The sequence below is a fragment of the Phyllopteryx taeniolatus genome, chromosome 6 (assembly GCF_024500385.1).
Source record: "Phyllopteryx taeniolatus isolate TA_2022b chromosome 6, UOR_Ptae_1.2, whole genome shotgun sequence".
NCBI classification, from domain to species: Eukaryota; Metazoa; Chordata; class Actinopteri; order Syngnathiformes; family Syngnathidae; genus Phyllopteryx; species Phyllopteryx taeniolatus.
In genome coordinates, this window is record NC_084507.1 from 19,670,741 (window position 1) to 19,683,463 (window position 12,723).

A 12,723-nucleotide genomic window follows, 5' to 3' on the forward strand; every position below is an offset into this window, starting at 1 on the left:
CCATTTGTTTACATGACAACGGTATTTTGGGGATGGAAAATATTAGGTCTCAAAGTGGAAGTTTTAAACAAATCTAACTGTTGTGATGATGTTGGGTGACACCTTTTTTTTTTTTTATAAAACCATTAAATGAAAGCCATATAAACAATGTCGTTTATTCCACTTGTGCAATGTTATGCAGTGTTATGAAGCTGCCATGTAAACACGTAGATCACGTAGCCTCCAGTTGCAACATCCGCCTCGAATCAAATGTCAAGCTTGCATCTAGCGTACCTCCGAGCGTTTTTCATGGCCTCCTTTTAAGTTCAAAGTGGGTTTCGCCCCGCCTCCCCATGCCTTCATCTCCTTTTGGGTCGTACCAGATGTGACCTGCACGGCAGAAGTGCTGAGCAAGGGCACCTTTCCTGGCAAATGGAAAGAGTTATGGTCTACTACGTGGAAGACAAAGAGACAGAACACCTTGGAAAAGGACTCGGATCCAAGTCTGAAATCTGGTGTACAGAAGGACCTATTTTAAAATTCTTATTATGATTAAAACAGTGTGTGGGCAAAGGAAACAACTCCAGCAAAGGTCTTGTGGCTCTCTCCTGAAACTCATTTTCACCATGAAGACGTTTGTGCCACGACCCCTTGATTAACACAAATTCACATTTTACAGATTATACACAATGCAATACCCTCAGGCACTTTAGAACAGTACCATCAACCGGTGTTTTTTTTTTTTTCATATTCCCCCAAAAAGTCACGAAACCCCTCTAGCAGAGTTGGCTTATCCCCTTTACTCATCAAAATCAAGAAGCAGGTCAGAACTAAACCCGTGTTTTGTCATGCAAATCTACAAATTACACATTGTGAAAAATAGTGTCGAAAGTCAGACGGTTAGCTCTGCGGCATTCATGGCACATCAGTCGCATGCCATCGAGAAACAAGAAAGTGTTGAACGTTGGTGTCAGAAGTGGGACGGTTAGCTGTGAAGCATTCTGAGACCAGGATTGTCGAAGTATATCATGTAGTTGTTGAGGTCAGAATAATTTCAAATTATTTTTGGGAGAAAAAATATATATAATATAATTATAAAAATATAATTTTGCAGTAATGTAATATTATTAACATTCATTATTTAGTGAAGAACGTCTTTCAAGAAAGGCAATAACTATCCAGCCATCCATTTTCAACACCGCTTATCCTGGTTGGGGTCACGGGGCGCTGGAGCCTATCCCAGCTGATTCGGGCAAAAGGTGGACTACACCCTGAACTGGTCGCCAGTAAGTCACAGGGCACATATAGACACAGACAACCATTAGCACCCACATTCACACCGTCACTGAGTGGGAACTGAACCCACCCTGCCTGCACCAAAGTCAGGCGAGTGTACCACTACAACATCAGTGACCTGCAGTAACTAGTCTGCTTATTATTTCTTTGTACGATGGCGTCACCTTCTGGTACGCACGTGCAACGGGGTCACTATTCCAAGCAGTGGCACATAAGTGACTCTGGGGTGTGCTGCTGTTTAAGGACAAATGTGAGCCCATCCTAGTTCTGTTTTTATTTTGCATTCATGCAGAAGCCAGTGGATGGAATTTGGACTAGTGAAAGGAGAAAAGACAGGATGCAGGTCAGTGACCTGCAGTTAACTAGTCTGCTTATTATTTCTTTGTACGATGGCGTCACCTTCTGGTACGCACGTGCAACGGGGTCACTATTCCAAGCAGTGGCACATAAGTGACTCTGGGGTGCGCTGCTGTTTAAGGACAAATGTGAGCCCATCCTAGTTCTGTTTTTATTTTGCATTCATGCAGAAGCCAGTGGATGGAATTTGGACTAGTGAAAGGAGAAAAGACAGGATGCAGGGAGTGGTGCTTTGAATCGAATCCATTTTAATGCCAAACAGTGGCGAGGAGGATGGGTGTTGACATTGTTTGTGAACTTCTTTAAATGTTTTCGTGATTGATGCAAAACCAGCTCGTTTCCCCATCAATGCTGGGATTTCGTCATGTGTGTCAAGTCTCTTTCGAGTCAAGACAAAAGACCACAAGGAAGGATGAATGAAGCAAATAAATGTGTGTTTTTTTTTTTTTTTTTTTTTACAAAAGTCTCACGGATTATGACACCAAAGAGCCTCTGTCACAGTAATTATCTTGCAGTTCGTAGTTTTGGAAGTCACCAATCCCAAAAGGCCTACTAATCTGACATGCTACAGATGCCCTTACGGTAAAGCATCCCACTTCTGACACTATTTGTCAAGGAATTCAACATACAGTAAATATGAACCTGGGTTTCTTGCTCTTGGGCAGAAAAATAACTGTAAACTGACCACGACACCAAAGGCTCTTTGTTCAGGTAGCCAGATAATTACAGTACAGCCCACTTCTGACATAATTTGTCACGTACCCTTGCCCTAAGATTTCAACCCAGGTTTACTCTGTTGAATACTTGTACGCTGACTACAACATTGCAGAGCACGGTAGCAAAATAACGTGGACAATGACAGTGACGGCTACTCTGTCACAAATTATGATACCCGAACCGGATTAGCAATGCAGAAAATAAACGTGTTGGCGAAGCTACTTATAGGAAGACGAGCAGTCAACATCAGACTTTGCATTAGCTTTTGCCAGCAGGATCCATGACTGCTGTTGGATTTACGACGGTGACCCAGCATGAATTGGGGATCTAAAAACAAATGGAGATGCGACACCATCCTGGTATAAAGATGTGTACATCCTCCCTGACCACGTCTGTCAACAGACACACGCGGCATCTTTTTGACAGCTGAGGTGACTGAGAATTTTCTTCTGACACAGCAACTGGATAGTGTCCATCTTTCGCTCTTGCTCAACTGCAGCATCCTCTCAGCTATCACAAATATCACAGCTTTAATTAAGGCCTGTGTAGCAAGTAAAGGTCTTGGACAGTCCTGAGGGTAGTATTAGCTTGGACCAGGGGTGTTCTTTTAGTAGTTCTTTAAGTTCTTCTGATAATAAATTTAAAACAAGCCCCGCATCAGAAGGTTACAAAATATATATATTTTTTTATGTTGAAAGATATCACAGTGGCGGCACGTTGGCCGACTGGTTAGAACGTCAGCCTCACAGTTCTGAGGAGCGGGGTTTAATCCCCGGCCCCGCCTGTGTGGAGTTTGCATGTTCTCCCCGTGCCTGTGTGGGTTTTCTCCGGGCACTCTGGTTTCCCCCCCATATCCCAAAAACATGCATTAATTGGGGAATCTAAATTGCCCGTAGGTGTGAATGTGAGTGCGAATGGTTGTTTGTTTGTTGTGCCCTGCGATTGGCTGGCAACCAGTAGAGGGTGTACCCTGCCTCCTGCCCGATGATAGCTGGGATAGGCTCCAGCACGCCTGCGACCCTGGTGAGGAGAAGCGGCTCAGAAAATGGATGGATGGATGGAAGATATCACAGTACTTTTAAAAAGTGAAAATTATTTTTCTTTTGTAATGTAAAAATAGTTTCAAAAAGTCAAATTATGTTTTTATTTAAAATTTATGAAATATAAAAAAAAAAAATTTATTGATACAAGATCACACAATCTTTTAAATTAAAAAAACTACATACATTTTTAATTTTACAAGATGTACCATATTAATAACTTTTTGCTATGTCATATGTATGTTTGTTTTTAAATACACTGCTTATAAATAGTTACGGATAGTCAGATTTTGGGTGAAATTGCAGAATGAACCAAAAATGCACTCTAAGCTACCTACTACAGGTGAACTTATTTAACAGTCACTAAACTTGACTGCACTGTTCAATGTTTCAGTACTTTTCGCACAACTTGTTGTTCTCTAACTTAGCAGCACGGCAGCACAGCAGTTTTTATTTTTACTTCCAAGTATGTCAGCTTCTATGCCTTTTAGTGAGTGACTCCTCCAGGCCCTCTGTATATCTTTTGCCACCTGATGATGACACTGTGACTGTCTTAAGCTCAGTGGCCACTTCCCTCTGAGCACATCCTGTTGAAGCCTCGAAATGCCGAGGTACTTTTGATCAATTGTTAGCTGTCGTCTTGGTATCGTGATCTCAAAATGTGAACTTGTGAAATTTATTGGCCCATTCATGGATGAAATGTCTGTTGTGAATTTTGCCATTCAGCTCCTTATTAGAGAAGAGCAAGTTGTGCAAAAACTACTGAAACATTCAACAGTTGGATGTTCAGGTCAGAAAAAAAGTAACAGTGCATTTTATGTTCATTATGGAAACCAAATATCCCAAACCTTTTGAGAGTGGTCTATGTTTAACTGCTCAGCACTTCTTGACCAACAGTCATTTGGGTTGGTTTAAGCAAGGTTATCTGCAAGGTTATGTGCCTTCTTGGTCATGTTCGTGCTAGTTACAAGCTATTATGCATTTAGCTATTATGCATTTAGCTATGTTATTTACATTAGCATCTGCTTGGTAAATTGTATTTGTTTATGTAACACATTTCCTGTTCTACAGTTATCATCACACACATCCTCTTTGTCTTTGTAATCCTCCTATTTCCTGGTCTGTGAAGCTCCTTTGATGTGTAATTCATTTTGATAGTGACAGATAAAAAGCCAATCCTTAACGCTAACGAAACTACAAATAACAAAGAGGGCTATGAAAAACTGTAATGCAATAAGGAGCGGCGAAGACAAATGACCGCCTCCTACCAAGTTGAATGGATACCACCTCAAATGTACGCATGGTGAAAACAACTGATAAACCTTCTTTGATATAGAGTGCTGACTGCTGAGTCATGTTTAGTCATAAATCCCAGTGTTGAAAGGCCACTCCTAAAAGCCTAAACGAACAGTAAAAAGTCTCCAAAAAGCAAATACATATACGTTCCTGCAGCCTCAAGTGACCATGGTGACCTTGTCTGGACCGAACTGAATTAATTCTCTAAATATATGCATCCACATTCCTGTAGCGGCTTTCGTGAATACCGATGCTGGCGTTTAGGTCATTTGGGTGCTTTGAAATAATTTGGATCGCTGAGTGCAAAAGGATTTGCTCAGGCCAAGGTTAAATGAACCAGTATTGAAGAGGGATTTTTATTTGATCTAAGGTTAAATTGGGATGCTTTATGACTAACATAGTAATCGCAAGAAAGTCCCACACAGAGAAAAATGAATGGACTGTCATATGGTTGCAGACTTTAGTCATCTTTAGAGAAATGCCTTTTGACTGGCAGTATCTCAATTGAATTGTGCGAAATATTACATTTAATAAAGTTAACAGAGTTTACCGTCAAACCACCTACAATGTTTATAATGGTTTACACCAGACTACTATAACACTTTGGGAATCACCACCTTATGAAAACCAAAGATGCGTTTTGGACTCTCAAAAGGATATTTGGTCTCTTCAATCTAGAGGCTGTAAGCTGTACATGTGAAGACTTTGAATAGAGGAGTCTGCATAGCCAATAAAACAATTTGGAATGTCCTGGAAAAGAAAGAAACTACTGGTGTACTGAGCAACAGACATGGAACAGGTTGGCCAAGGCTATCAACAGCAGTTGATGACAGAAACATTGTGAGAGCTGTGAAGAAACACCCAAAGACAACAGTCATTGACAACACTGCCAACCTCCACAGGGCAGGGGTAAGGGTATCAAAATCCAGGCCATACCACAAGATGAAAACCACTCATCAGCAAAAAGATTTTGCAAAGAAGTAGAGAAATGAGCCACAAAGGTTTTGGAACAAAGTTTTATGGACTGATGAGACCAAGATTAAGCTCCACCAAAGTGATGGAAAGGCCAAAGTATGTCGAAAGAAAGTATCTACTTTTGATCCAAAACACACACGCTCATCTGTGAAGCATGGTAGAGGTAATGTCATGGCTTGGGCTTGCATAGCTGCTTATGGAACGGGCTCACTAGTCTTTATTGATGATGTTACTCATGATGGTAACAGCAGAATGAATTTGAATTCTGGTTTCTACAAAACCATTTTGTCTGGCAATTTACAGAAAAATGTATCCAAACTAATCGGGAGAGGCTTCATCATGCAACAAGACAATGACCCAAAACACACTGCCAACACAACAAAGGACTTCATCAGAAGGAAAAAGTGGAAGGTCTTAGACTGGCCAAGTCAATCACCGGACCTTAACACAATAGAGCATTTTGCCTCCTGAAGAGGAGAGGAGGGGAGAAACCCCCAGAAACAAAACAAGATCTGAATGAGGCTGCAGTAAAGGCCTGGAAAAGCATTTCAAATGAAGACTGCAACAGTCTGGTGAAGTCAATGGGGCGCAGGCTTGATGCAGTTATTGCAAGTAAGGGTTATGCCACCAGATATCAAATGTTATTTACTTTAAGATAATTTAATAATGTCTGTTCCAATACTTTTGCTCACTTGAAAAGTGGGTGGCTTCCAACAAAAGGTGCTCTGTCCCAAGTAGTTAAACACATCTAGATGTAAATACCATGAAATAAAAGCTGGAATTCTGAACTTTTGTCGCATATTCATCTTTTGATCTGAAACCCAAATGTCTTCAATATACAACAAAAACAAAGGATTTGACCTTGCCGTTCCAATACTTTTGGGGGGCACTGTAGAAAACTGCAACACATATCCAGTCTAGCTGTAAAATGTTAAGCGGGCTTGCCCTACCCACAGACTGTACTTTTGCCGAGGTCTGGTCGCTTCCTCGCCCCTCCAAACCCGCTAATTTCAGCCACACAAGAAGTTGGCTGCGTAAAGTGTCCTAGAATTCTTGATCATTGTGCCTTTTGATGGAAGGATGTCGCAGTAAAAATACCTGGGAATTTTTTTAAATTGTGAAAAATATGAATGAAGAAAGCCCCATTTTAACTGACTGAAACGAGGTGATGAAAGCTAGTGTGTTTGATGCGCTCAAGTGATCAAAGAGAACACATGAGACTCATGAGGTTCTATTTCTCTCATGGCCCGACAACTTAAACCTCCATGCCGGTCGGCGTCGCTGTCTGACGGCTACCGTCCTCCCTCCCTCCACGGCGTTTTCCCTCGGATCCACCAAACCCCTGCGAAAAGGCTTTGAAGGTTGAACGAGGCAAAACACAACTGGAGCAGTCGGCGGCGACCTGGCGCAACAAGCCTGGAAAGAAGCGACCGACGCGACCCACTCCAAGGCGGTCTGCATCGCGGCTCACCCTTCCCTGAACTGACCCCCGCCAAGGTCCTCCTCCTCCTCCTCCGTGGGTGTAGGAGACGGGGGAATTACCACCGCACACGCACACGGACACTGACTAGCAAACCCATTTGAAAAAGTTAGCGTTTACTCGGCGATGAGACAAAATGCGGCGCGGTTGTTTCGCGGCTCCACGTCAAGGTCAGAATCTGAGTGACGACGACGCCGCTTCGCGAGCGACTTTGTCCGGAAGGGGACGGAGAGGAGGCGCGGAGGGGGATGCCGCTGCGTTTCGTTTGTCTCCAGCATCAACGATGACACCTTTCCCCGGAGAGGACGTCCGCGCTTGCTGCTAAGTCACGCGGACTAAACTTGTTTAAAAGCCCGAAGAAAAACTGGAGACTCGTTCTGACTTTTGAAATTGTCGTTCGTGTATTGTTTTACGAACCTCCTTCTGTTATCGTGACGTTTCCTGTTTCCACCCTTCCACGGCCCTCGGCTGCTCACCTGGCGAGCCAAGACTCTCAACACCGGCTAGCTAAGCGAATAAACCTCTCCTGGTTCCACGCCTTTAGACTCGGTAGGTTCATGTGGCGAAGTTCGAACCAACAAACGGTCCAACTTGCTTGAACTTTAAACGAGCCACCCAACCCACAAAAAAAAAAAAAAATGTCCCCGCGAAAAGGCTCGCGTCACCCGGGCGGCTTCGGGAGCAGCTTGCCGGAGCGAGGGCTCCTCGTGCTGCTGCTGCTGGTGCTCCTGCAGGGTTCCGTGCTGCCCCTCGGAGCCGCCAGCTCACCGGACGTGGGCCACCGAGACGAGTCGGACGTCCACGCCGTGGCGGAGGAGAAGCACAACTTCACCAAGAAACCCTTCCCGGTCCTCAGCTTCCAGTACAAACACATCCAGACTCCCTTCGAGATCTCCTTATGGGTCCTGCTGGCTTCGCTGATGAAATTAGGTGAGTTGTTTTTGTGTGTTTGGCATTCATGTTTGTGTTCAGTAGTCACATGGCGAGCTGTCATAAAAGGTAGGTACACTTTTACAATAAGATCTAATGCAGCTATTAAAAAAACTCACAGATGATATGCTCATGAATTATTCATTGAGTTACAGTGGTATAGAAACTGCACTGCATCATACTTGTTGACCTGACTAAGTTATAAAAGGCTGTCTTTATGATGCAGTATAGTTCCACATTGCTAAAATAACACAAAAAAACTCTTCTAGTAACCACCTGAGCCGGTATAATAGCTTTAACCCTTGTTGAAAAATAATTACATTGATTATGTTGCGGGTCATTTTGACCCGTACTGTGTAAATCCAGTCAAAACAGTGAAAAAAACGGGTTAAACCAATAACAACTTTATTTTAGATTGTATCAACATTTAGAAAAGAGATATGCAATATTGCGATATTAGCCATTCGAACTGCTCTAAGTGCTAGAGGACTCTGCATCTTTTTGCACAATTGTTGTTTGTTGTTGTTTTTTGTCAATGTCTTTATGTCTCCAAAGTGTTCTGTAAATTGACTGTCTGTTGTACTAGAGCGGCTCCAACTACCGGAGACAAATTCCTTGTGTGTTTTGGACATACTTGGCAAATAAAGATGATTCTGATTCTGAAGTAGTACTTGTTTTACTGTCCTCTCGGGACGGACAGACCTGGCATCTATTCCGTTTCTTTACACCTGTATCCATTGCAGGTTGGTTGGATGACTTGAGCTTGACCTTTTCAATGACAGCTGCAGCTGCTGGGGATCGAGCTGGCCTGGCTCGCCTCTGGATCTTGGGAGCGACGAGTGCTTTGCCGAGTTCTTCCTGGAAAAGCCGACGTCGGTATAATTTTCCGGCATTCCATCGCTGGTTGATTTCAGTCCATAGGACATAGGCATTGTAAGCAGACACATCCACAATGTTGTAGAAAATCACCAAGGGCCAACGGGCAGTCTTGTGCTGGCAGCTGTATGTTGCTGTGACTTTGTCCAGATTGTCAACTCCTCCTTTGGTGGAGTTGTAGTCTAGGATCATTTGTGGCTTCATGTCTTATCTTGTGCTCACAGATCCATCTGTGTGCATTATGCTCATTACAAGAACATTCTTGTTTCTCTTTGGGCAGTATGAAACAACTGTTGCTTTCTCAGTGAAAACAAATATTGAGGAATGCAGAGGTCTGCCCTTCATCTTCAGAATTTCACTGGGAATTTCTGGCTTATTTCTTCTGACTGTTCCTAACATAGTCAGCTTTCTCTTCTGAAGTTCATCTCCAAGGCGGTAGGATGTAAAGAAGTCGTCACACGTGATGTTATGGCCTTGCAGCCCTTCACTCATCTCCAGCACCACACGCATCCCCTGATTCTTCTCAGATACTGCTCCAGTTAGCTTTCCAGTGTACACTTGCATATTCCACGCGTAGCTAGATTTTGCATCACAGGCTGCCCATATTTTGATGCCATACTTGGCAGGCTTGTTGGGCATGTACTGTCGGAAAGGACAGCGCCCCCTGAATGGAACAAGGCGCTCATCTACGGTAAAATGGGGACCAGGATTGTACAACAAAGGTAGAATTTCGACCCATTTATCCCATACATCTCTGATCGCAGCTAGTTTGTCTCTTTCACGTCGACCAGCTCTGGTGTCGCAGTTGTCAAATCGGATCACACGAGAGATCATGAGAAATGTCTCTAGAGACATTGTTGCTCGAAAAATTGGCCTTCCATTCTCTTCATTCCATAGACTTGCAGTTGGTTCTCCCTTTGACCTGTACACTCAAGCTAATACCAGAATTCCAATGTATGCATGCAAGTCAGTCTGATCCAGTGGCTTCCATTTCTCTTGAAATACACGCCTCCCTTCCAAGTTGGTCATGTCCAATATAATCCTCTCTATTGGTGGGGATATGAAGAGCTGAAATGCTGATTGAATACCATCAACTCGTGTGATAGCAAATCTTGTAGGACCGGGAGTCATTTTGATGACATTGAAAGATGACAGTCTGCCTCGGCTTTGGTGTGGTGATGTTGATCATTTTATATGACCATCTTTAGATGCCCATGTCCCATCTGTGGATGATAATTGCTGCATTCCTTGGTTTTCATCTGATGGCAAGACAACGGCAGCCTCCTCCTCCGAATCCTCCTCCTCGTAGGAAAATTGACAATCTGGATCATCAATAACATTGTCCTCTGTCTCTGAAATATCTTCCCATGCATCACTATCACAGATCAAAATCTGTGATAAAGCTTGTTCAGATGTAAAACTTCTGGAGCTCATTTTTGGTGCATTCGTCAAAGAGTTTACATGAGAACAAGGACAAGGGAGAGAAAGTTCTTCCTCTACACACACCTGGGTCTCTGGGTCTGAATGGCTATTCAGAGGCGATCTAAATAAAGTACATAAAAAATACATGTTTAGTTTGGATCTGAACAGCTACCTTCCCCACATTAAAGTGTGTGGGTCAAAATGACCACAAAATGACCGCATCATCATCTTTGTATACAAACTCTGCACAGACATTCCACTACACATCAGGGTGTTCAGATTTTGCACACTAGTTCATGACCCTAGATGAGGAAAAGTCACAAAATTTCATGAAGAAAAAAAAAGGATAACCAGTACTTTGGCCAACACAAAAACTGAAATGGCTCAAATTGACCCACAACATAATACAAGGGTTAATGTGTTTTGTTCTATGCATTTTCTTGTTTTAAAAAACAGCATTCATTTTTGGACACCACCACTTTCCCTCCTCGCACATACCAACTCGCTCCACTCGCAAAGCCGCTCTAAGTAAACCATTTGATTGGCTGAGTCGGGTCACATGGGAGAAGTTACAATGCACAAGGAAAAAGTTACAATGCACATGGAAAGCTGTCACAAAGTTGCACATGTTGAATTACAGCAGGGCAGTATGGTGGTCTCGAGGTTCGTCCCTTTTATACCCTTATCACCTAAAGCTTCAATGGTATCTTTTTGCAGCATAGGATGGTGTTTGAGGAGCATGTCTGGACCACAGTTCTGAGGCTCTGGGTTCCAATTTTGGCCCCCGCCGTTCCAGTGTGGAGGTTGTGTGTTCTCCTCCTGGTACTCCAGCTTCCTCCCACATTCCAAAAACATGCATGATTGCTTCATTGAAGACTAAATTGTCCCTAGGTGTTAGTGTGAATACTTCTGCTCATATGGAACACATTTAAAAAGCAACTGAATTAAAAAGCTATCGCTAATACTGCCGTAATTCCACTAAATGTGCGCATGTTAAATTACAACTGCCTCACAGTTCTGGGTTTGAATGTCAGCTCCGGGCTTCCTGAGTGGAGTTTTCATGTTCTCCCCTAGCTCGCATGGGTTTTCTTTGGGTATTCCAGCTTCCTCCCATGTTATAAAAACTAGGCTTTACACGATCAGGATTTTTGGGGCCAGCGAATCAGCGAGTTTAAAAAAACAATAACCGATCTGATCACGAGATGGAGGAATGTGTCTATTTAAATGACCTGTTCATTTACTGTATATACTTGTGTACTTAATTGCTAAAAAAATATATATTTACATTTAATAATGTATGTTTGTTCCTCTATTTATGCCAGTGAGGCATACTGACAGACAGAACAAATGAATGGTCTTCTATTAGATGGCAGGAAGTAAATACAGTAATTAATGTGTCCACTTTTTGTGACATTTTTGTTTGTTGGTGTGCCGTGAGATTTTTCAATTGTAAAATATTTTCCTTGGCTCCATAAAGGTTGGAAATCACTGCTCTAGTCAGATCGTGTATTCTAATCAGTCAGGTCAAACCAACATTACATGACAGAAATAATGGGTGCTAACTTACTGTAATTAAATTACTTTATTTTTAATTAAATGACTTCACTCACGGTGGGTGACTGGTTAGAGTGTCTGCCTCACAGTTCTGAGGACCGGGGTTTGAATCCCGGCCCCGCCTGTGTGGAGTGTGTATGTTCTCCTTGTGCCTGCATGGGTTTTCTCCGGGCACTCCGGTTTCCTCCCACATCCCAAAAATGCATGTAGGTTGATTGAAGACTCTAAATTATCCGTAGGTGTGAATGTGAGTGCGACTGGTTGGTTGTTTAAATGTGCCCTGCGATTGGCTGGCAACCAGTTCAGTGTGTACCCCACCTCCTGCCCAAAGATAGCTGGGATAGGCTCCAACACTCCCGCAACCCTTGTGAGGATAAGCGGCTTGGAAAATGGATGGCTGGATGGACTTCACCCACACCGAAACTTTAGAGGATGATTCGACAGAACGGCGGCATGTTTACGTACAACCGTTGGCGCTAGCACTAGCTTGCTAGGCTACATAACGTTTTTGTTGCCTGCTTGCGAGCCCTATCGTATTAAAAGTACGTGAACATACCTCAAGCAAGCCTTAAACGAACATCCTCTCCTGTCCTGAGCACCGGTGACCACCAACACACATTTCTCCCCATTTTGTCCTTATAATACAAAGTCGGTGCGCTCCACTCTTGTTGTCGTCTCCACGGTAACGAGTGTATCCGGTCGCATTTGAGTTGACAAGATAAAGCCCAATGATCTTAAAAAACGGGATGTGGCGTTATCGGAATACAAGATTTTATTGCAGTAGTTTGACGTAGTGCAATC

General features: G+C 43.1%; 1 protein-coding gene across 2 annotated transcripts in view; it reads left to right on the top strand.

The window, feature by feature from the left end:
• Nucleotides 1-6,968: 6,968 nt before the first annotated feature.
• The window catches only part of slc9a1a (solute carrier family 9 member A1a), a 46,336-nt gene continuing 40,581 nt past the window's right edge, over nt 6,969-12,723 (top strand). Inside the window, exon 1 of one of the 2 annotated variants that reach the window (XM_061776279.1) lies at nt 6,969-8,070. In XM_061776279.1, coding sequence (XP_061632263.1) covers nt 7,779-8,070 — 292 coding nt within the window. In that variant the 5' untranslated portion in view covers nt 6,969-7,778. The remainder of the gene's footprint in view (nt 8,071-12,723) is intronic. The other variant, XM_061776280.1, reaches the window with a different exon arrangement.